Source organism: Rousettus aegyptiacus, unplaced genomic scaffold, assembly GCF_014176215.1.
Source record: "Rousettus aegyptiacus isolate mRouAeg1 unplaced genomic scaffold, mRouAeg1.p scaffold_m13_p_14, whole genome shotgun sequence".
Taxonomy (NCBI): domain Eukaryota; kingdom Metazoa; phylum Chordata; class Mammalia; order Chiroptera; family Pteropodidae; genus Rousettus; species Rousettus aegyptiacus.
The window spans coordinates 8801714-8825689 of NW_023416289.1; the positions used below are offsets into that span (position 1 = coordinate 8801714).

The 23976-nt window shown below is 58.7% G+C and overlaps 2 protein-coding genes across 8 annotated transcripts in view; one reads left to right on the forward strand and one right to left on the reverse strand.

Moving 5' to 3' along the window:
* The window catches only part of BCAR1 (BCAR1 scaffold protein, Cas family member), a 35497-nt gene extending 17953 nt beyond the window's left edge, over positions 1-17544 (forward strand). For 5 of the 7 annotated variants that reach the window (XM_036231339.1, XM_016130068.2, XM_016130067.2 and 2 more), the window contains exons 2-7: positions 4710-5321; positions 10914-11075; positions 11248-11364; positions 12128-13225; positions 14002-14091; positions 16563-17544. In XM_036231339.1, coding sequence (XP_036087232.1) covers positions 4710-5321; positions 10914-11075; positions 11248-11364; positions 12128-13225; positions 14002-14091; positions 16563-17075 — 2592 coding nt within the window. In that variant the 3' untranslated portion in view covers positions 17076-17544. Of the gene's footprint in view, positions 1-4593; positions 4619-4709; positions 5322-10913; positions 11076-11247; positions 11365-12127; positions 13226-14001; positions 14092-16562 lie in introns of those variants that run through there. The other 2 variants (XM_036231343.1, XM_036231340.1) reach the window with 2 other exon arrangements.
* Positions 17545-17617: 73 nt separating this feature from the next.
* LOC107502677 (transmembrane protease serine 12-like) lies at positions 17618-20112 on the reverse strand. The gene is made up of 3 exons (XM_016130103.2): positions 19438-20112; positions 18784-18887; positions 17618-18683 (listed from the first exon to the last, which is right to left on the reverse strand). Exons 1-3 carry the CDS (start codon positions 19832-19834, stop codon positions 18618-18620), a joined length of 567 nt encoding a protein of 188 aa, XP_015985589.2. The 5' UTR covers positions 19835-20112; the 3' UTR covers positions 17618-18617.
* Positions 20113-23976: the final 3864 nt, after the last annotated feature.

The window sequence follows — 23976 nt, forward strand, 5'->3', positions numbered from 1 at the left end:
TGGCTCCGGCCTGCCTGCCGCTCCAGGGCCACAGCCGGTCTCCCCTCCCGCCTCCCCCTGCTCCGGCGCCTGGGCTCACGGCTGTCCTTTCTGCCCATACGGCTCTTCCTCGGCTTGTTTCCTGGTCGCCTAGTTTTCATTCGTCATGAGTCACCTGAAATGTCGCCTCTTTGGGGAGGCCACCGCTGACCACCCTGTATGTAATGGCCCTGTCCCACTTTATTTTTGACACCCTACCCTTGCCCCCTGCCCTGGCGAGTTGTTTGCTCTCTTTCTGTCCACTCAAATGTTAGCCCAGTGTGGTCGAGCTAGGCCTCCTCCTCGCAGAGCCTGGCCCAGCACCTGGCAGAGAGCAGAGCCAGGTGAGTCTTGTTAAACAAGAGGACAGTCCTATGAAACCAGGACTGTCGTCTTAGCACAGGGCATCTGGGTGCTCAGAGAGGCTAAGGGACTTGCTCGAGATGACCCAGCGGTGGGAGGGAGAGGCAGGCCCAGGTTGGTCTGGTCTTAGTGGCTGCTGAGGGGCTGGGAGAGAAGGAAGGAGGAGCTTGCCTCAGGAGCAGCTGGGGAGGCTTAGAGGCCCAAAGGGGTGGATGCTGGGCCAGCTGGAGTGCTCCGGAGAGCTCCAGAGCTCCGGCGCCAGCACTGCCCAGGACGCGGGCTGGGCTGTGGAGAGAGGGCTGCCTCTGGGGCTCTGGGTGGGGGCACCAGCCAACACAGGCAAGGAGCTCCTGGTGCCAGGCGCCCAGTGCCACGTGCCCAGCAGAGAGAGGTGCTTCCCAGCCTGGCTCCAGCCGCCCCAGACTGTACAGTTGCAGCCACAGTTGGCCTTGATTGCTCAGTGAGCTCACTCCAAAGGGTGGGGGCTGGCTACCCTGCACACAGGAGGCCCCAGTGGCTCCCTGGGCCCTGGGCGGACTCTCCCTGCCTTCCCTTTCCCTCCCCCACTGGACCTTGCCCTTGACAGAACCTTCCAGCCTCCCTGAATGCCCAGCCCTGCCTGTGGCACCTGGCTGAGGCCCATCTGCCAGCCTACTCTAGGCTGCCCTCCTCCTAAGAGGTAAGGGGCCTCCTAGGGGCAGTCCCCTCTTGTCTGTATCCCGCCCCTTTTGACTGGGCCAGAGGGGAATTTTCCTGTGACTCACTCTGCTGGCACTTCCTGTGGTCACTAGGGCAGGGGCTGGGGGGACCCGGTAGGGTGGCTCTGTGTTCTGGGGTCACTGGGGGAGGGGGACCGGGTGTCCCGCCCCCTGATGGATGTGATTCCCTGAGGCTGGCTGCTGACCATATTTGGGAAAGTTGCTTTTCCTTTTCTCGTAGGCAGCCTGGGGATGGGGCCGTGAGCCTCAGTGGGCTGAGGACAGCCCCTGCCCCTGCCCGCTCTGCCTGGGGCTCTGGCCTCGACCTGCTTCCGCATCCTCTGCCCCAGCCTGCCTTGGAGCCTGGGAGGCAGTCCACTGTTTTCTCTTTCAGGATGTGTATTTTTTTAACCCTAAAGCTAAGAAATGCTCATTAAATACAAATCGAAAAATTCTGAGAAACAAGAAGGAAAAGCATCCCCCATCATCGTTATTCCTACCCTCTCCACATTTAAGTTGGAGTGATGTTTTACTGAGACATAATTCATACTTCAGTGCATTTGTAACTCTGTCATAATCACGGTGTGGACGGCCTTGCAGCAGCCGGCGGTTCCGAGGTCCTCTGCCCGGTGCTCACCTTTGTGCTGGGGTGAACTGGCCGGTTCCGCCCTCCCTGAGCTCTGAGCTGCCTGGCTGGGCCGGCTCCTCCCGTGGGCCTTACCCCACTTCGCTCCCAAGTTTCCTGCCTCTGGCCCTTAATCGGGCTGGGGGCCCTAGCTGCTCTGGAGAAATGGGCTCCCAGCTGATGCTCCCCAGGGTCTGAACATTCATACCTGGGACCTGGGGCACATGCTGCTTGCCCAGCCTCCCCCTTGGGCTGCCTCGGTGACGGTGACGCTCAGCCCTCTTCCCTAATCTTCCTTGTGGCAGGCAGGGGAGATAGTGCAAAGGGCTCGGCCGGTGTGGAGGGAGGAGGGGAGGGAGGAGGGAGTGCCGTTCTGGTCTGGACGAAGCCTCACTCCCACTGCCCTCTGCCCCAGGGCCCAGGCTCCCACTTCCCGTTTCTGCCCAAGGGGGCGTGACCCTTCCTTCTGTCTGGAATTCTAGCCCCTGCTTCAATCCTTACTAGTGGAGTCCTGGGGGCGAGACTGGGCCCGGATGGGGAAGGTCACACAGCAGTGTGTGGCCAGAACTCAGGTCCCTTTTCCAAGTCAGGCGTCTAGACCAGGCTCTGCTGCTTCCTCAGACCCCAGGAGACTCACAAGAGGGCAAGCAGAGGCGAGGCCTGGCTGGCAGGCTGCAGCCCAGCTGGCCTGGCTCTGTCCTCTCCACAGCCCCAGCTCCCTCCGCGCCTGAGGCCTGGGTCTCTGCTGCACCCAGCCAAGCTTTCTGCTGCCCTAGGAGGCCAAGGTAACCCTGGCCTTCTGTCCCTGAGGTGCCTCATTGGCTCCTTGGTACTGACCTTGGCCCTCCAACTGGGGTGGGAGACCCTCTGCGCTATACCTGGGCCCAGCCTGACCCTGGTACCTGTGCAAGGGAAGCAGCAACAGCAGGGGCCGAGGGCTGAAAATGTGGGGTCGCCCCCCCCCCAGGTTCTCCACCCCCAGCGAGGTTCTGGGCCCGCCACGCCGCGTCACCAGTGCTGTGGTCCTCCCGCCTCCGACCCCAGAGCCTCACCCAAGGCCTTCGCCAGGGCCGCGCAGGCTGCTTGGCTGCAGGGTTCTGTGTGCCTGGGCCACATGGAACGCAGGTCCCGCCTCTGCGAAGATTTGCTGACCGATGGTGCCCCAGAGCAGGGCCCACTTCTGGGTGGCTGTGAGCATTAACAGGAGAGTTACAGCAGCAAGGAACTGGGCTGGGGGGTGCCGTCCTTCCTCGTTTGTCTTTATTTTCCCTACTTTTTCCTGATGTCTGTCTCGTTCCGTTACTCTTCCAGGAGCTCCCACACTAGCATAATCTGTCCCCAGATAAGGGTCTGTGAGAACTACACAGAGTTGTTCTATAGCTGTTCATAACGACATTCACACAAAGTGTTCTGGGATATAGACCTCCCCCCGGGAGGGCATGGACTCCCCAGGTGCCTGTTCACCTGCTGGTCCGCAGAGCAGCATCTCCGTCTCCGATGTGCCCGGGTTTGCTGCTTAGAGCCCCGAGCGTCCTTTGTGATAGTCGAGGCCACTCGTTTTCTCCCTTTGGAGAAATCACTGGTCATGTTTTGTTGCTTTTCTCGTCTTGCTGATTTGTAGGCACGCCCCCAGGTTCTAGAGCAATCACTCTCTCGTCACTTAGGACCGGCCACCCCGTCAGCCTCGTGCTGTCGCCCTGTGCTGTGTTCTTAGGGTCTTCGTTTCTGAGGTTTCGTTGTATAATTTTTCCCCATCTCAAAGTCACAAATCAATCAGTTCTTCCAGTTTTTTCTTTTATTCATTCTAGACTCGTGTCTCTTAGGCCTCTAATATTCTTCGTTTATAATGTGAGGCAAGTGTCCAAATGGATTTTTCTTCCTGCAGTGAGTGAGTTTTCTTCATACCATCCGTGGTAGAGTCGCATCCTTCCCTGTTGCTGTGGGCACCGCCTGTGGCATCCACCAGCCCCCCCCCCCCCATTGAGCAGGGGCCCCTCCCAGCCCCGTGCTGGGTCCCTGTGCCCCTGACTTGGAGTTGCGGCCTGTCCTCAAAGCTGGGAAGGAAAGCAAGCGCCCCTTGGCATTTTATTTTCAGAATTAACCTGCCTATTCCTGGACCTTTATTGCTCCATTTAATTCTAGAAGGATTCTTTTTCTTTGGCCAGATTCCTCAACAACAACAAAAAAAAAACAATTTCTGCCGGCGCTTTGGGCGCTTTGATTGTAATCGTAATTTATTAAGGAAGCGTGGGCTGATTGGCTTTTTACAGCCCTTGGGCACCCCACTGTGAACTCCCTTACGTTTCCCCCCTTTCCTCAGGCTTTTCCTTGGGCCCTTTGACAGATTGTAAACAGGTCCTCCTCCGGGGTCTCCTGCAGTCTTTGCTTGATTAGTTCCTGGAAGATAACTTGTAGCTTTTGACATTATGCTGTGACGTCTCTTCCGAGGCATTTCTTTCTCATCGGTTATTGATTCTTCTAGTGTGATGGTGTATTTGATGATCATATGGCCTGCGGATGATGAACATTTTGTCCCTGTGTCCCCTCCCTGCTCTGCCGTTCATTTTTTTTCCTCCTGGCTGATCGCACCGGCAGGGCAGCAAGACTGTTGGAGCAGGGAGTCGGAGCAGGGAGGGTGTGCTGTGCATCCTGTTTTCTTTCCAGGCTGTGGTGACCATTCCTGTCATTATCTCTGCTCTCCCCAGTGTTGGTCCAGGTTGCAGTGTGACTCTGGGAGTGGATTTTAAGAACATCTTGAGTGCTACCTCTGGAGCGGAGGCAGTGGATTCTGTAGAGAGGATTCTAAGGCACTATCCAGGCCCATCGGAAGCACCAGGATTGGGGGATAGAGGTGTTGGGATCCTGCCAAACCCTACTTTGTCCATTCTCAGTGCCACGGCCAGATGCCTCTCAGGTCCCGGAGCAGGGTGGGAGCTGGGCGGGCTGCTGAGCCCCTCCACGCATACCCTCTTGCCCTCAACGCCCACCCTGTCCTCTCTCCCCAGAATGTGCTGGCCAAAGCCCTCTATGACAACGTGGCTGAGTCCCCGGATGAGCTCTCCTTCCGCAAGGGCGATATCATGACGGTGCTGGAGCGGGACACACAGGGCCTGGACGGCTGGTGGCTCTGCTCGCTGCACGGGCGCCAAGGCATCGTGCCTGGGAACCGCCTCAAGATCCTGGTGGGCATGCACGACAAGAAGCCAGCAGGGCCCGGCCCCGGCCCTCCCGCCCCCTCTGCCCCACCCCAGCCTGGTCTCCACAACCCGGCCACCCAGTACACGTCCATGCTGCCCACCTCATACCCACCGCAGCCCGACAGCGTCTACCTGGTGCCCACCCCCAGCAAGACTCAGCAGGGCCTCTACCAAGCCCCTGGGCCCAGCCCACAGTTCCAGTCTCCCCCAGCCAAGCAGACGTCCACGTTCCTGAAGCAGATGCCCCATCACCCATTTCCCAGCCCAGCCCCAGACCTTTACCAGGTGCCCCCAGGGCCCGGCAGCCCAGCCCAGGACATTTACCAGGTGCCACCTTCTGCTGGGATAGGGCACGACATCTACCAGGTCCCCCCGTCCATGGATGCACGCAGCTGGGAGGGGACGAAGCCGCCGGCAAAGGTAAGGCCGCCCTGTGTGGCGGGGCAGCCCCCTGGTGGGTCTTGCCCAGGCCCCAGTGTCCGGGCACCGCAGGGCCCAGCTAAGCACCCTTGGGTTCTCCGGGGCTCCAGCAGCGGGTGTGTGCTCAGTCTGGGCTAGAGTGGGAGACAGCTGTTTGGGCAGTGTGTTCATCCTGCTGCTGAAGACGGGCTGACAGGATGGGCCAGCCCAGAGAGATGTCTGAGCCGGCCCTGGACCATGAGGTTGCCTGCAGCGGGCGCCCCAGTGGGAGCGTGCCACCAGCAGAGGACAGCCTGTCAAAGGCCTGGGGGTGTGGAGAGTCTGTGTCCGAGCTGGCAGGTCGGGCTTGGGTTTTGAGGCCAGAGCAGCAGGCTGGGGACAGGCCCCCAGGGGTCTGGTGCCACCAAAGACCCAGACCCCTTCCTGATGGTGGAGCATTTTGAGTGGGAATGAGCTGCTTAACCCACGTCCTGGTAAGGTCATTCTGCCCACAGAGTGGAGGGCGCGGGGTGCATCGAGGGGCCCAGACTGGGGCAGGGTGGGCAGGCCGGGAAAGCCGGACGGCGCTCGAAGGAGAAATCAGGAACGACGCGCAGTGCCGCAGGTAGCAGAGAGTGGCTGAAAACCCCAAAGAATGGATTGAGAGAGAGAGGGTTTTCTTACGTTTCTCGGTTTTGCGGTGAGCAGCGCAGGGCTGCCCCAGCCCTCTGCCCCACCGCGGGCCACAGCTCCCTCCCTCTCACGGTCTGATGTCCACGGCGTGGGTCTCATGGGCCAGGATGGTTGCCCTGTGCGCTCCAGCCGGCATGTCTGCATCCGACCAGCAGGAAGAGAGGAAGGGATGAAGGGGAGAGGCCGGCGCCTTGTACCTGGGGGTGCCCACGAGTCCTCTGGGGAGATGTGCCGTCCCCTGGCCATCCCTGGCCCTGCAGACTCAAACCCTTCTCTTCCGGGGCATGTTAGTGGGCCTGTGGGCACCTGCAGGGTGACCTGTTTGTGACCCCTGCACCTGTAAGGGGCACACTGCCCTTAGGATTGCCAGTGTACGGTCACCCTGAGAGAGACTCCGGTTCAAGTCCGTTGTGAGCTGTTGCCAGTCAGATGTTGGGCCAGGCGTCAAAGCTCTACACCCTGCACTCGGCTCCACATGTGCCTGCCCTGCACCGGCGCCCGCCACTGTCCCCAGGCCGTCTTCCTGTAGGAAGGTCTGAGAGGGAGGCCAGACTCCACTGGCTGCTTTACACTAAGTCAGGAGCAACCTTTCCTCACCTTTGGCTTGTGTCTTCTGGGGCACAAGTCCCTTCAAGAGTTGGGGAGCGGAGTTTCCTGAGGTCTAAGAGCAGAAGTCCCAGACTTGGAAGACAGAGCAGCCATACCCAGCTCTTCCTCCCTGTTTCCTCCATGTCTGTTCAGCCATTACAGCTCACCCAGGAAGAGCCTGGGAAACCCCGCCACACCAGCAGGGGGGCCCTCGCTGCCAGCCCAGGCCCCGGTGGGCGAGGCCGGGTAGCAGGCGTAGCAGCTGGGCTCCGCTGGGATCAGCGTCCCAGGTTCCATGTGTGAGCCAGGGCTGCCTGTGTCCAGACACAGTGGCCGAGTAGGTCCTCACCCCACAGCACTGAGCCTCTGTCCTCAGAGCCAGCCCTGGGCTGAGGTGGGAGACTCGCCCGTGCCAGCTGGGCAACAGGTGGGCAGGCAGTGTCGCCCTGCTCCTGCCCACAGGGCAGAGCTTGGCAGCCAGGAGACCTGGCCAGAGGTCATTGGCTGGCCGAAGGTGGGGCTCCATGGACTCTGGCCACCAAGGAACCCTGAATCGGGAGCTCCCACTTCCTGCCCTACCTACTCCTTCGACTACCTGGCCAGAGATGGGCCAGTGATGGAAGTGTGTCATGCTGGGCTGGGATCGCCCAGGCTAAGAGAGCTTTAGTCGGAGGAGCAGAGCCCTGCCAGGGGAGCACCTGTCCTGTGGGTGGTGGCAGGGAGCAGTGCCTAGCCAGTGAGCTTTGGGACAGGCCATGGTCCACCCCCCTACATATATACACACACACTCCATGTTCTGCTTACCCTAGGGAGGCACACCCTTTCTCCCTTCCCACTGCGAATCTTTGTGGACAAGTCTACCTGGTGCATCTGTGGGCCAGGAAGCATCAGTGAGACCCTCGTGCCAGTTTGTGGACGCGAGCCCACGTTTTGGCCATCGGTCTGTTGCCCACCCACTCGAGGGCCTTGCTCTCAGACAGCCTCTGGGCTCACCTGGCTGAGGTCTAGGTTCCCTCGCCAGAGAAGCCTTGTTGCTCCTGGCCTGGGCCTCTGTTGCATCTGCTTTTATTTCATAATCATGAAAATGATGCTTGTTTGTCAGAAAAAAAAAAAAAATGCATAATGTATGAAAAAGCCTAGACATGAGATGCCCCCATCAAGAGGTAATAACTAGGAAATTTTGGCATATTTTGTCTAGCATAATTCTCTATTAGTCTTTCACAGATTTGTACACATACTTTTGCATTCAATATCAGATAGCAAAAGCATTTAGTTGGGTCCCTAAACATGATTGTGATGACTGCCCTGGATTTTGCTCCATTGTCCCCTCTTGTTGGGGTAGCTAGGCTCTGGGCGGTTCCTGATGGCATACGTACGTCTCTGTGACAAACAGCAAGGCAATAAACATCTTAGAGTGTGCACATCTGTGCCCACATTTCAAGGTCGTGCTTCTGTAAGCCTTGTCTTCCCCCGCAGAAGTCTGGGAAACTGACTCCTGGTTCCAGGGGTTGAGGTCAGCTGGGCTGAAGAGGAGCCCTGCTAGGACCGTGGTTGGGGGGTGGGGCCCTGGCACTTAGGACACCAAAGGATGAGTGAGGAGGCCAGAGGTCAGGAGGGGTCCAACGCCTGGAGCGAGCAGGGTGTTAGCACCTTTTAGGCTGAGACGGGGCTTTAGGACCAGAAGAGAAGTAAAGTAGGGGCCCCGGAGTGGGGGGCGTTTCTGTGAGATCACGCTTGGGGGAGTGCCTCTGGGTCAGGCGCAGCAGCTGCGCCTAACGGGACAGCTGTGGTGCTGGGTCAGGAGCAGGAGGGACACAGCTGAGCTCAGTCCCGTTCCTTCTGGGAGCTCCATCCCCTCCCCAGGCCCGTGGTGTTGGGTCATGGGGTGGGGACAGGAGCACAGGGACCCATGTCAGGTGTGTCCCCTCCTGACGAGAGGTTAGTTGGTCACCTGTTCTGTCCCACAGCATTCCAGTAGTGGGCCTTTTCCCAGAGGAGGAAACCGAGCTCCCAGATGGGGATGGGGTGGGCTGTGCCAAGGCCAGTCGGCCTTTGACTGGCAGCTGAGCTGCCTGGAGGTGGTCAGGCACCTGGGCAGACCGGGGCAGGTGGCCTGTCCCATCCCGGTGGGTCTTGGTAGCCCTTAGCTTCGTGTCTCACTCCTGCTCTATGACGCCCCGATGGGCCCCCGCCCTGCCTGGGTCTGTCTGTCTTTGGGTGTGTGTCTCGCACTGGGTATGTGTGTTCTCTCTGCTGCTGTGTGTCTGTCTGCTGCACTGTTGAGATGTGTGTGGCAAAGAGTATGTGTGTCTCTCCCAGACGCTGGCTGTGTCCCCGACCCTGGGGGCCTCCAGGTCCCGCTAACAGAGCCCCAGGTGCAGAGCAAGGCAGCCTGGCCTGCGATTAGTGGCCAGCAGCTCTCTGGAGAGTTAGTTTCCCTAACAAGCTTTTTCCCCTGGTGGTTGCCTTACTGTTTTTTTCTATCAGAAAAACATTTGCTGGCCAATATGGCTGCTTCCTGTCACCAATTCAGCCACAGGAGTGGCGAGCTGCCCAGAGCCCAGGGCCTGGGGTCGGGCCCCCAGAGCTGTTCTGCCTGCGCTCCCTGCTCACTCATCTGTGGGAGGCTGAGGGGGGCTTGGGTGCACGCCTCTCTTCATGGATCCAGGTCCCCACCTGCCTTTCGAAGGTGGACAGGGCCTGGAGCCGCCTCAGGCCTCACCTCGAGGCCCCGCCAACCTGCCACGTCCCGGCCAGCTCCCGCCTGCCTGCCTGGGAGCCTTGCTCTTGGCAGGTTCCAGTGCCTAAAAATAGCTCTGGAGGAGACTCAAGTCTGGAGCTTGAGGAGGGAGATGAGTCTGGGGAGGGCCGCCAACTCTACTCCCAGACGCACTGGGGGTGGGGTGCTGTGGGCGGGGAATACCCCACGGGGGCGTGCCCCGGCAGCTGGTGGGGAGCGAGAGCCTGCCCACGAGCCCTTGTTGCTCTCCGCCTGGCTTTGCTGCGAGGCCCAGGAACAGGAGACTCTGCCAAGCCCTAGGCTAATCAGAAAAGTTCTGGTGCCTGTTCTTCGGGGGGGGGGGAACTCTGCTGCTCCTGGGGTGCCCAGTGTGCGCACATGCTGCCTGCACTATCCCGGGCGCAGGGTGTACAGAGCTGGCTGCCAGTCATGGGGGCTGGGTGCAAGCATGGACACAAGATCCTGGCGGCCCTGAGCCCAAGGGCAGGCCCTGCCTCAGCCCTGCCGCCCCCAGAGATGTGCGTGGGGAGGGCCTGAGTCAACCCTGTCCCAGACATCCCCTTTGATTAGGGAACAAAAGGCCTTTCTGTCGGAGAAGAGCAGAGCAGGGAGCCCTGTGGGGGAGGCCTGCCCTGAGCTGGCTCGGATCCCGCCGGCGCCGCCCACCGGCCTGGCGCCGCCCACCGGCCCTTCCCACGGGCCAGGTGCCTGCCCCGCGCTGCCTGCCGGGTCTGGCGCTGACCTGAGGGGCTGTGGGCAGTGTGCAGCTCTGGACCCTGGGCCAGGGGCACGGCGCACCGGGGAGGGGCGAAAGGCTGGCTGCCTCTCTGGGCCGATGTTATCTGTTCGGGTGAGTGGTGGTCTCAGGGCCCTGTGGATGCGGGGAGAGGGCGTCTTGGTTCTAGTCTTGGCTACTCCCTCACACCCACACGCAGCCGCCATCTGCCTGAGAACTGGCCCTGAGGTCTGGGCGTCTTCATCGGCTTGTCCTCAGGAGCCTCCCCAAGATGTGCTGGGGGAACGGGGGAGGCAGGGGTGCCACTTGCTGCTCTGCCAGGCCACCACTTCCTCGGAGGCCCCAGGCCTTGGCCGTGGGGATCTCCTGCCTCCTCCGGGCCGGCGGGAGGGGGGCGCGGCCTGGCACCACCAACTCGCTTTGTCCTGGAGCGGGAAGGAGGCTGCCGGCTCCTGCAGTCAGGACAGCCCCTTACTGGCAGACCTTTCTGAGGAGGGCACAGCTGGGAGGTGACCCCAGGCAGGGGTACCCCACTCAAGGGTGGCCGGCCCATCCTGTCAGCCCATCATGTGAGCCCTCTTCTGGAACCTTCTGAGTCATGCAGCTGTAGGGACCACTTCTGTGTCCTGGCCAGAGCCAGATGCTCCTGGCGTTCCCCAGGCACTGCGTTTCACTGAAGAAAGGACAGAGGATGCCAAGGGGTGAGAACGCCCCTGCTTCCGAGTGGCCTCTGAGCCCGCCCTCGGGGAGCACCAGCCTTTGTGGGTCTCGGCCACCTCCCAGGGTCGTGGAGGCTCCCTGAGCACCTGACGGCCGGTTTCCAGGACCAGTGTTGACAGTGAGTGTCTGCCCCTAGGTGGTGGTGCCCACCCGCATGGGACAGGGCTATGTGTTCGAGGCCTCCCAGCCAGAGCAGGATGAGTACGACATCCCACGCCACCTGCTGGGCCCCGGGCCCCAGGACATCTATGACGTGCCGCCTGTTCGGGGGCTGCTTCCCAGCCAGTATAGCCAGGAGGTGAGTGTCGGGACCGGGGTGGAAGCGGCTTGGACTGGCCCTGCTCAGGGAGCTGAGCCTTCTTGGCCCTCGCCAGGGCAGGATGGTCCTGGGGTTGGGGCTGTGGGGTGTCTGCTCTTCATCCCCTCAAGCGGCCCGGGCACCTGTGTCACTGCACCTTGTCTGTCCCCAGGTATATGACACTCCCCCCATGGCTGTCAAGGGTCCCAACGGCCGGGACCCGTCGCTGGATGTCTATGACGTGCCCCCCAGTGTGGAGAAGGGCCTGCCGCCATCCAGCCATCGTGCGGTGAGCAGTCGGGGGGTGCCGGGGCCCCACGGGCTGAGGCAGGACAGCGTGCGGTTCTGGCTGTGACCGAGTGTATGTGCTGAGACAAGGACCCCTGTCTCCAGGGCTGGGGACGTCGAGGGACCTGACTACACCCCAGTTCTACCTCTCACTCGCTCTGCAGTGGACATTCCTCAGAGCCTCAGCTTTCTGATCTGTAAAAGGGCCCTTTGGAGGGCCTTCTTCACGGGTTCTTGAGAGGAACACACAGGATATGAGCAGGGTGACCCAGAATTTATCATCCAAACCCAGACAGTTCTGAGAGTGAAGAGGGTTGGCCAGTAATATGTCACCCTGAGTGTAACTCACAAACAGCTCGGCCAAGTCCCTACCACAGAGTAGAGAATACCCGAGTGGTGGTGGTGGTGACGGTGGTGGCAGCAGTGGGGAGACAGTTATCTCTCAGCAAGTGTTTGAGGTTACGAAGCGACTTACCTCATGTAACCCTCACGAACCTGCGAAGGACTTCTCCCATCCTACAGGGGAGCAGACAGGCACGGAGAGGTCGAGTCACCTGCCGTAGGTCAGACAGATAGTAATCAGTGGAGCTAGGAGTGTGAACTCAGGTCTGGCTCCAGAGCTGAACTTGTGATCAGAACCTCTGTGGGGGAGAATTGTGACAGCCGTGTGCCCCTGGGCTGTGTCTGTATGTGACTGGGTCCTGCCCCCAGGCTCCCAGGCGGGCAGATGGGCAGGCAGCCTTGACTGTTCTTTGGCCCTCCAGGTGTATGATGTTCCTCCATCAGTGAGCAAGGACATGCCCGACGGCCCACTGCTGCGTGAGGAGACCTACGATGTGCCCCCTGCCTTCGCCAAGGCCAAGCCCTTTGACCCAGCCCGCCACCCGCTGGTCCTTGCTGCTCCGCCCCCGGACTCACCGCCCGCTGAGGATGTGTACGACGTGCCGCCACCTGCTCCCGACCTTTACGATGTGCCCCCTGGCTTGCGGCGGCCTGGCCCCGGCACCCTCTACGACGTGCCCCGTGAGCGGCTCCTTCCGCCTGAGGCAGCCGACAGCAGCGTGGCCGATGACGGCGTGTACGCCGTGCCCCCGCCCGCCGAGCGAGAGGCCCCGGCCGATGGCAAGCGCCTGTCAGCCTCCAGCACGGGCAGCACACGCAGCAGCCAGTCCGCCTCCTCCCTGGAGACGGCGGTCGCGGGCCGCGAGCCCCTGGAGCTGGAGGTGGCCGTGGAGGCCCTGGGCCGGCTGCAGCAGGGCGTGAGTGCCACCGTAGCCCACCTCTTGGACGTGGCGGGCAGTGCTGGTGGGTGCGGGGGCTGGCGCAGCACCGCCGAGCCTCAGGAGCCCCCGGTGCAGGACCTGCGGGCCGCTGTGACTGCTGTCCAGGGGGCTGTCCACGAGCTGCTGGAGTTTGCCCGCAGCGCTGTGGGCAACGCCGCGCACACTTCTGACCGCACGCTGCATGCCAAGCTTAGCCGGCAACTGCAGAAGATGGAGGACGTGTACCAGACGTTGGTGGCCCATGGTCAGGCCTTTGACAGTGCCCGCGGTGGCCCCGGGGCCACTCCTGAAGACCTAGACCGCTTGGTGGCCTGCTCACGGGCTGTGCCAGAGGACACCAAGCAGCTGGCTTCCTTCTTGCATGGCAATGCCTCGCTGCTTTTCAGACGGACCAAGGCCCCTGTCTCAGGGCCCGAGGGGGGCGGCCCCCTGCACCCCAACCCCACCGACAAGGCCAGCAGCATCCAGTCCCGGCCCTTGCCCTCACCCCCCAAGTTCACCTCGCAGGACTCCCCAGACGGGCAGTACGAGAACAGCGAGGGGGGCTGGATGGAAGATTACGACTACGTCCACCTGCAGGTGGGTGCCCGCCCCGCCCCGGTTCCCGGGCCCTGGGGAAGCCCCTGGCCCTCCTTGAGCTGATTTTTCACCCCTGTCGTGGGACCCTCGTCACCCCCACAACAGAGGGCTCTTGTGACCAGAGGAGGCTTTGTGCCCAGCAGGGCCTTGGTGAGCCCCTGCGCTCTCCTCTCACTCCGACCTTCAGGCCCGCTGGCCCCCCGGGCGCCCGTCGAGGCCTTCGGGCAGCGCCTTAGTGTCACCAGGGTCCTGCAGGAGTTGAGCCTTTCCGGTGACCAGGGCAGAGGTGGCACTGCTCTGTTTGGGGAAATGGATTCCGAAGGATAAGCAAAGACAAGGACACTTCTGGGCGTGGGGGAAACAAACAAGGTGATGGGAAGGTGGGGTGGGGGGTGTCTCTGAGCAGAGAGGTGGGCGCCAGCCGGAAGGCGCAGCATTCCAGCCTGAGAGCTGGCAGTGCCGAGGCCCAGTGGTCAGGGACAGGTGAGCAGGCCCTGTACGCCTAGGGCGTGGATGTGATTCCTGGCGGAGGAACCGGGGCAGGGAGGATGGCCATGGCCATGGAGTATGCCCACCCCTTCCTGGGCTGGCTGGAGGTGGAGGAGGCCCCGGAGAGCCGCTTCCTCAGGAAGCTGCCACCACCCAGGCCCTGGTGGCTGCAGTTATGAGCCTGGACACGCACGGTGTGCAGCGCCACCTGGTGGCCATTTGCCTCACACCGGGACCCACCAGGTCTGTGGGGCTTCTAGCTCAGCCTAGTCCTGTCTCCCCTCCAGGGGAAGGAAGAGTTTGAGAAGACCCAGAAGGAGCTGTTGGAAAAGGGCAACATCATGCGGCAGGGGAAGGGCCAGCTGGAGCTGCAGCAGGTGAGGACGCTCAGGGTCACCGGCATCTCCCAGCCCAGGCCTCTTGTCTGTTCGAGAAGCCATCCTTCAGGGCCTGTGTCCAGAGCTGAGCCTCACGGGGCCCTCCCCGCTCAGCCAGTCCCCACTCAACCGCATGACGGTCTCCGTGTGTTTGTCGGGTTGATGTTATTATGAGAGCAATCATGGTAGACTTTTAGAGCTCTCACACAGAAAAGTGTAAAAAAGCAGGGGGAGGAAGCCACACACACAGAGGCGTTTGGGATGATGCTTTGTGAACAGTTATGGCTGCTTTTATCGCAGGCATTTTTCCATGGCATTAAACATTCCTCCTAAGTTACTTCTAAAGGCCACAAAACATGTTATTGTTGAACATTTATGTCGTACCCAGTCTTCCTTGTTTTATATAATATTCCTGTGTCTATTTGCAGGCATAGCGCTTCCTTCATATTTTGGAACGTTTGAAAGGGTAGTTAAAAAAAAAACAAAACAACTAAGGACACTTTGTTTTGATTATGAAGAAAATAAAAATTAAAATGTAGACTAGCACGAAATAAACCTGGAAATATCACCCATGAGGTTTCCCTCAGCCCACCTGCCCCTGGCCATGGGGAAGGGTGACACAGCCTGCTGGCTCTGCCCCGAGGCCCGAGACAAGGCGTTTCTCAAAGCCCGTTTCCCCAGCGGTAAAGCGGGGGTCATGATTGTATCCATCGCAGAGTTGTTGTGAGAATTAAATGAGCACAATAAAGTACAAAACTGAGGAGGTTCTTGGCACATAGAACACACTCAGGAAAGGAGTAAACGCTGACAACTACATCGTACGTGGAGTCCCCACTGATTCAGGAAGTGGCCCGTCTGTTATCCTTGTTTTTGTCCTCTGGATCTTTCCAGCATTCATTTAATCAGTGCCCTGGCGCTGGACATTTAGGTCATTCCCAGGGTTTCTTTTGTAAACAATGCTGTGCTGAATATTAATCTCATCACATATCTGATTATCACTTAGAGAAATTACCAGAAGCTGGGGGGGAAAAAAAGGTAGGAATACGTATGAAAAACTCTATAAAGATCTGGAGTTCCTAAGCCAGGGACCTATAAAGTACAAGTAAAATACAGATACATAAAATGTATTGACACGGATGTTTATTGCTCTATTTCCATGTGAGAAAATTCTAGACCACCGCCGCCCCCCCCCCAACGTCTAATACTGGAGTATCAGTTGAATAAAATATGAACATTTGTACATTAGGATATTATGTAGCTATTTATAATTGTCAAAGAATGAAAAAGACTCATCAGAATTCAAAACAAAAATGGGTGTATTCTCTCATTAGACAAGAGAACTGACTGGCGAGTTTCAACAGAGCTGCCTTCGGGCGGAGGGGGCCGGTCAGAGGGTTTTAAATGTTCAGTTTCCTGTTGGTTTTGCCAACGTTTTAGGCTTGACCTTCTGGGTAGAAAAGAACTTGTCCGTCCTTGAGTCTCTGCACAGCCAGTCTCAGCCGCTCTGTCCTCTGGTCAGAACCAGCTCTGGCGCGGACTCCTGGCCACACCGGTGGCTCCCGGGCAGGGGCTGCTGCCAGCGCCCTCACCCCACGTGCTGCTCAGTGACCCGACGTCGGCGCCGAGAGTGGGCAAGACAACACAAGTAGTGCTTCCAGTTTTCTAATTAAAAATTCACGTCTAAGAGATGCCTTGATGAATGGTCACCAGTTTTTTGTGTGAATTTTTGTTTTCTGAACTTTTACAAGTACCAGGACCTTTTTCCTTCTGTTTAAAATTTTTATTATGGAAAAATTAATACATTTATAAAATTGGAGAAAATAGTCCCCCAGGTACCGTTAACTTAGCCCTAGTCATTCTCAGCACAATAGCTAGGCCTGTTTGAGCTGGGCCCTCGTCCCCCACAAATCATTTCAAAGACATTTTGTATTTCATCCGTGCTTTAGTTTGTAATTCTAAAAGATAGTGGGCCAGAATTTTAACAGATTATTTCTGGGTGCACGAGATCTCAGGTGATGGCTCCCTTTTTCTCTGTTTGGTGTATTTGAATCTTTTTACATTGTGTAAAGAGAAAAATGTTTTTTTTTTTTTAAACTTTTCACTTTTAAATATTAATAGTCACAGGAAGTTGCAGAGAGCACAGAGCAGTCCTGCGTACCCTTCGCCCGGTTTCCCCCGATGTATCCCGAGTAGCTAGAGCGCGGCGCTCGGGCGGGCGGCGGAGGCCCCTCCCTCCTGCAGCCGCTGGCTTGTTCTTTCCTATCGTTTTATCATCTCAAAAATGTGCTGTACAGAGACTCGTCAGTGAGACTGGTACAGAAGTTACCTGGAAGGACACCTGCTCCGCCAGCAGGATTGGGGTTCTGTTCCCCGGGCCGCGACTCAGGGTGCTGTGTTAAGTTAGGAGGGCTCCCTTTTTCTCCCTCCTTGCTCTGTGGCTCTGGTTCTCACTGCGCCTTCCCTCTCCCCAGCTGAAGCAGTTCGAGCGGCTGGAGCAGGAGGTGTCGCGACCCATAGACCACGACCTGACCAACTGGACAACGGCCCAGGCCCTGGCCCCGGGGCGGACAGGTGGCCTGGGGCCATCGGATCGGCAGCTGCTGCTCTTCTACCTGGAGCAGTGTGAGGCAAACCTGACCACGCTGACCAACGCGGTGGACGCCTTCTTTACCGCCGTGGCCACCAACCAGCCGCCCAAGATCTTCGTGGCACACAGCAAGTTTGTCATCCTCAGCGCCCACAAGCTGGTGTTCATTGGGGACACGCTGTCGCGACAGGCCAAGGCAGCTGACGTGCGTAGCCAGGTGACTCACTATAGCAACCTTCTGTGCGACCTCCTGCGTGGCATTGTGGCCACCACCAAGGCCGCTGCCTTGCAGTACCCGTCGCCCACCGCCGCCCAGGACATGGTGGACAGGGTCAGGGAGCTGGGCCACAGCACCCAGCAATTCCGCCGGGTCCTGGGCCAGTTGGCAGCTGCCTGAGAACCAGCGACCAGAGGGATGGATGGCGGGGGAGGTCCAAACCGCCCTGCGCACGCAGCCCGAGAGTCGGGTGGCACAGGCATGGGCACAGGCAGCCCCAGCTCCACCCAGGCCTGGTGCCCCAGACTGTCCAGGGACCTGTACATATTTATGACGGGGCAGGATGTGGGACGATCGATGCCTCCTCAGAAGAGCCTAAGCCGAGCCCCGTAGCCGAGGCCAAGGAGAGGCCGGTGGTCTTACCCGCGTGCGCGGCGGGCCTGGGGCGGGTCGGGGGCCAGGCTCGAGCCATGAGGGCCCCTCGCCCCGTACGGCCCCGGGTGGCCCCGGAGCCGCCCCAGGTCCGGCGCAGCCGTGCGTGTTCCTTCTCAGCACGAGGAGAAAACCCGAAACAACTATTTTTCATTATTGATTTTCCAATCATTTGACTAATAGTCTACATTTAAATAAAACTTTAAAAATAAAAACAGCCGCTTGAGGTGTGAGAGGCAAGAGGACCCTCGCGTGGAAAGGCAGGTGTGTCCTCACCTGGGGGAGCCCAGGGCGGGAGGGTTGGGGGGGTAGGACGAGGGGTTCCATGCCAAGGCTGCAGGTGGCCTCTTGGGAGGGTGAAGAAACAGTGGGTTCCCGCAGAAGAATCCAAGGCCGCGGGAAACAGGGCAGGGCCAGGGAGACGAGCCCGACCAGGCCCCGACAGCCAGGAGACGGCACGAGCCGGCTGGAAGGGTTCCCTCCTACCAGGTGGGGCGAAGTCGGCTACTGGCTGCAAGAAGCTGGGGGTGCGTGCAGCTCGCCATGCCGTCTGGGCTGGCAGTCAAACGTCCAGGTCTGGTTTGGGGTGCTGAGAGTCCAGCCTGGCCTCACCCCGGGCTTCTGGCTCTGCCTCATTTCCTCCAGTGTCCTAAGCTCACCTGCCCAGGCCGCAGCTTACCCGGCTGGTCCTTTAACTGGACAGGAGCAGCCAGGAGAGGGCAGCGGGGGGAGGCTGCCTCCTCACGCTCCTGAGCCTGGCTGGTCCTCTCCAGTGTCTCCAGCGTGGCCGGGTGCGGCAGCCCGGAAGCCGCTCCCAGGAGGGTTCCTGGGACACGCTTCCTGGGCCAAAAGCAGGCTTATCCCCTGGACGCTGCTCCCTGACATGGGGACCTGAGGACCCTGTAACCACGTGGGGAGTTGGGGGCCAAGGTCCCATCTCATCTCCCTGGGCCCCCTGGAGAAGGGGCCTGAGGAGGGGGCCTGCCCAGGACCGTGCTGATGGGCCATGAAGACCAAAGTTGGAGAGTAGAGTGAGGTCTTGGAGGCCATGACCTTGGAGATGGACTGTCGACATTTTTCACTAGTTTATTTAGGCCTGTGGGGACAGTCAGCAGATTGGCCAGGACATCAGGGGCTCAGCTTGTGGCCAGGATCTTCTGGACCCAGGGTATGAGCTCCGTGACGCGGGCGTACACTCCAGGAGTGGGGCTTTAAGGACCTAGAACATGCCCTGGTCCCTTCGCCCTCCCAAACTGGAGCTGGAAGCAGAGCCCCGGGCCTGCTCGGTCCTCACCTCACCCCGCAGTGGGCGGCGGTCACCACCCAGTCCTCACAGAAGTGGAAGCCGGTGCTGTCCTGGGGGAACACGGCAGGGTGGGCGCTGGCTGGACATCGGCCGCCCCCAGCGGGCCCGCCACCCAATGTGTCCCCGACTCGTGCAGAATCCCCCCCTCACCTGCAGGGACACCTGCCAGGGCCAGGAGCCGGGGACAGCGTCCTCCCCATTGACGATCCTGGACAGGCCACTCAGCACGGGTTGGATGGCGGGGACCCCGCAGCCTGGGTAGAGAGTGTGGGGTGAGTTTTGGAGGCCAGGGTCGACTCTGTGCCCCCTCCCCAGGTCCCATGGCCCCAGGAATTCCCCAGGGCAACCCAGTGTGCTCTGCGCTTCCGCCTAGACCAGCCCTGTAGGTTGAGGATGAGGCCGTGCAGGTCCTGAACCTGGGTGGGGTGGCTGGATGCCTTGGGTTTGAACCCGGCCCCATCACTGCCTAGCTTAACCACTCCGAGTCTCAGTTTTCCTACCAGCCAAATGGGAATCATACAGTTGCTAACCTCACAGAGCTGGTATAAGGACATAAGATGAGTCAGCCGGCCAAGCAGGAATGTGTTCTGTTCCTAGCACCTCAGAAGCACTCAGCGAATGCCAAGTTTAAAAGTGCTGGGTTCGCGGGCCCGAAAGGGCTGGTGGGGACTGAGCCACACCTGCCCACCTGCTCACTATTGTTTAGGAGCCACCAGCTGTTCAGAGAGCTCTATGTCCCTCTGAACCTGTCTTCCGCATCCCCGTGCAGGGTTGAGTCCTCGGGACAGCCCCAGAATCATCTACCTCCTCCCCGGGGGCCTGGATCACATTGGCTGGTCTGATCCAATCCTCCCGGAGGCCCCACTGTAGAGATGCAGCTGGTGAGGCTCGAAGGGGGAGGGAATTGCTCAGGCTCATGCTGCCGTGTGTGGTTGAAATGGGAATAGTAATCCCTACGTCCCTTGCTGGCCTCAGGGTTGGGGAGGTGGACTTCTGGGCCTCCGCCTGCCCTGGCATTCACCGAAGCCAATGCCCAGGAGGGTGAAGCCGGACAGAAGCCAGAGGAAGGACATGGTGCCGTGTTCAGGGAGGTGACGCCTGCCTGGGAGCTCCCTGTTATATCCTTGTGCACCAGGCTGTTATCTGGGGACCTTGAGGTGACAATCCCTTTCCTCACTATGTGCCAGGGTGGGCAGAACATGCCAGAGCAGGCCTGGGACAGCCAGCAGCTGTGGCCACAGCTGAACTTGAGGCCACAATCAAGGGCAAAGGTGGGGCTAACCAAGGTGGCCCTCAACCCACAGCCAAAGGGAAAATGAAATCTCACAGCTGTTTGTCATTCCCATTGCACTTGGCTTCCTCCTCCAGGCCCTGCCTCAGGAGAGGCCCTGTGGCAGCAGCCAGACCTGGCTGTGATTTGAGCCCCAATCTAGTCTCTCACGGTCTGGAGCAGGAATTACAACCCCCAGGCCGTGGACCAGTTCTGGTCAAAGGCTTGTTAGGAACCAGGCCACACAGCAGGAGGCAAGTGAGATAAGCTTCATGGGTATTTTCGGCCGCTCCCCAGCGCTAGCATCACCGCCTCGGCTCCACCTCAGGTCATCAGGCATTGGATTCTCATAGGAGCTCCTGTCCCTGGTGCCAAAAAGGTTGGGGACCGTTGGTCTGGAGCACCTTGGACAAGTAGTTTAGTCAATCTGTTAGTTGTTCAAAAACCCCTGGGCAGTGTGGTCAAGTGTGGGGTGGGGGGTGGGGGGGTGATGCAGTAACTGAAGTGTGGGTGAGAGCACAGGTAGCCAGGGGCGGGGTGCTTCCCACTGCCGACCCGCCCCCCACCAGGTCTGGGGCATGACCAAAAGGCTCACTGAGGGCTTACCTCAACATCTGTGGTGGCCACTCGGCCTGTTTGCAGCATGGCTCCCAGGGGCTTACTGCCCACTGCCCATTCACCCAGGTGCCATGGGCCCCTGGGCTTGAGCATACAGCGTCATCCAGGGCAAGACTAGGCCCAGGGCCAGCCCAGGAGTCTCTGCGATTGCCCAGCAGGAGCTGATGGAGGCTGGACCAGGCAGGATTGCATGAGCAGGGAGGCCTGATTCTGGCTTGGGCAACAGGGTGGACAGTGAGGTCCTTTCCCAGCTATTGAGAAAATGAGGATGGAGAAATTTGAGGCATGGCTGCCAGGCACAGGACAAGCCTCCCAAAACGCATGGAGGGACCTGGTGACGATGCTGAGAGCCAACATTGATTCTCCCGCCGCCTCCGGATGGTGGGACCTGAGTGGGGGAGGGGCCAGGCAGGTGCGGAGGTGACGCCAGGGCCTGACCCAACCGGTAGCTGTGGCCGTGGCCTTGGGAGCCTGCAGCTAGCTGGGGCTCGGCGGCCTCTGTGGCCTCCGCGTCCCCAGCGCCCATTGCCCATTGCGTGCAAGCAGCGGAAGTCTGGGAACCCGCACAGCTGCCAGCAGGGGCAGGGGCGGTGGGCCCGCAGGTGTCCCACTACTGCTGGGGGAGGGGCGGGACCAGCGGCCCTCCGAAACGCACAGATCTTAAGCGAACAGAGGGATGAAGTTTGGCCGTCGCCCAGGCACTGCTCTGCGGTGAGGCGGAGGCATCCAAGACAGTTCCGCCAACCCCCACCCAGAAGAAGGACCTCTAAGGGCGGAGTGTTAGATGCGGGGCTTTCTGCAAATCGATTGGCCCTGAACTTCCTGTCTCCGGGCTTTCCTCCCAGCTGCTCCACTACGTTAGAACACCCAGAGCCGTTCTGCCCTGGGCAGTGAGCGCCTCCCCGCAGAGCTGCCTCGACTGTGGCTGGCCGGCTGCAAAGCAGGCGTCGATCAGAGAGCCCTTGGATGAGCCGATGGATCTCTCTCTGGAAGTAGTTTAGGTAATCAAGTTTACAGGAAAGAATATTTTCCTGGGCTCCGCTTTTCCCTGGTATTTCTGTCCCAGGGTTTGGAACCCTGCCTCTTCTCCCAAGCTCCTGGAGCCCACCCATCCGTGCTCATACAAACTCCCAGGAAGCAGGTATAACCCTGTTCACCGGTCGTCCGACATTCCAGAAAACCTTAATTCTGCACTTGGTACCTCATTGCAGGTGTGTGAGGTCTAGTATGTTTAATGGGCAAGGCTGACGCAAGCCCAGGAAAAGTTGTAACTCAACGAAATTTATTCAGATGACCCGATTTCCGTGCCAACAGGCAAGGGCGTCAGAGGGCAGCACTGTCCCAGGCGGCCCCCGGGTTTAGGGGGAAAGCTTTGCTGCAGACGGGAGGCACACAGCTGAGCCAGTCCCTGCACGCAGCTGCTCGTAGGCATTGCTGAGGGTTGCGGGGCAATGCGCATGCGTGCCTCTGGGACCCGCTCCTCTAAGACGTGCATCTTCTTGGAGGGCCAGAACGCAGGTGTCAGTCTCCTTAGGAGAGAGCAATTCCCCTTGAAGTCCTGCAGCTGAGGGGGTCACATCCCAACCTGCTTTAAACAAAACAAAACAAAAAAATTAAAAATAAGATCTATTAAAGAGTTAATTACAGATGGTGAAATGCACAGATCTTAAGTGAACAAAGAGAAGGATGAAGTTTGACTTACGCACATACCACAGTATAACAAACGCCACCACCAAGGTTTCAAATAATGCCACCACCCCAGAAACCAAGGTTTCAAATAATGCCACCACCCCAGAAAGGTCCCTCGTGCCGCTTTCCAACTGCCCCCTCCTCAGAGGCAGGCAGCAACCACTGTTCTGATGTCTTTTACTGTATAGCAGTTTTGCTTGTTCTAGAAATACATATAAACAGAACCACAGAGAATGTTGCCTTTGCACCTGGGTTCTTCGGCGTAGCCGAATGATTTTACGATTCACCTGTGTTCTTGCGTGTGCGTATCAGCCGTGTGTCCCTTTTTATCTCTGAGTGGTGTTTCATAAGCACACCGCAATTTACGTATCCGTTCTCCCACTGGAGCACTTAGGCTGCCACCCCGTCTCCCACCCCCACCCTCCGTTTGCTCCTTGTAATGAGGTGACTTCTTAGCTCTAAACCCAGGCATGCAAGAAATGTAGTTTATTTTTTCTGTGAGAGAACATAATTTCTATTTTGATCATTTATTCCGCCAGAAGCCTGAGACCAGATCTCAGCCTGTGGAGGGTAACCTCGTCATCCTTGGCTGGCGGTGAGCCCAGACACGAGGAGGGGGGCTGGTCCTTGGCCTTCCTGGGTATCCACGTCCCCTGCTTGCTGAACTTCCTGCGTCCCATTGCTGCAGCTGGCCGTTTTTTCCCCATCCCGAGGCCCCCCCAGGACTATGAATATGGGTGTACAAATATCTCTCTGAGATCCTGCTTTTAATTCTTTTGGGTATTTACCCAGAAGCGGAAGTGCAGGATCATCTGGTAAATCTATTTTTAATTTTGGGGGGAACCACCGTACTCTTTTCTATAGCGATGGCACCATTTTACGATCCCAACAGTGCACAAGGGTTCCAGTTTCTCCACATCCTTGCCAGTTCTTCTTCTTATTATTTTTTTGGGTTTTGTTTGTATTAGACATCCTCATGGGTGGAAAGTGATACCTCACTGTGGTTTTGATTTGCATTTCCCTAGTGACTGGAGGTTTTGATCATCTTTTCATGTGCTCTTTGGCCATTTGTGTGACTCCGCGATATTTATGATCACGACCGATGCTGTAGGAACTTAGTGCCACAGCCACTTGACCTCCAGTGCCTGTTGCCACCTGCATTTCAGCCTCTGCCACCTCCAGTGTGAATTCAAGTAATTGTGATGCAGCCGGGTGCCATGGGCCACCAGGGTTTCATCTCCTCTGGCGAAGAGGTTATCCTTGACTCTTCCCCTGAGTGAGCAGCCCAATCCCAGAATTCCATGCTCAGCGGTCCTGGGTCCCAGGGGAGAGAAGGGACCTGTGCGCAGATGCTGAGAAGTCATTCCGCCTCTACTTGGTTCGAAAGCATTACCAGTGAATTACATACACCTGTCCTTTTCTCATCGTTCTGTGACAATTAAATTGTTTCTATTTCCTCAATCTGTAGAATCCTTTAATGGTAGAGAATGGAAGCCCCATTTTATAAGAAACAAAAGCTTTACGCTATGACTAGTTTCTTAAATTGTGAAGTATAGAAAAAGAGAATTAAGGTGAGCCCAACAGTAGACATGGGGTGGGCTGCCAGTGTGTGTGCCAACCTATAACCTGCTGGCAGCCACCACGGGTGACCCCCTCAGGCCCACACACGCCCTCACACCTGCTCTGAAGCTGCTTGGTTGGGCTGGTTTAGAGGCGACCCTCTGGATAATCCAGAATACCTTTATAAGACTTTATTTTCTGAGGAG

Coding starts and splice junctions, on each gene's coding strand:
- LOC107502677 (XM_016130103.2), bottom strand. CDS start 19,834: ATGTTCTGCCCACCCTGGCACATAGTGAGGAAAGGGATTGTCACCTCA. Junction 18,888..19,437: donor TCCAGGCCCCCGGGGAGGAG/GTAGATGATTCT, acceptor CTCTCTACCCAG/GCTGCGGGGTCCCCGCCATC. Junction 18,684..18,783: donor CCTGGCAGGTGTCCCTGCAG/GTGAGGGGGGGA, acceptor GTGTTCCCCCAG/GACAGCACCGGCTTCCACTT.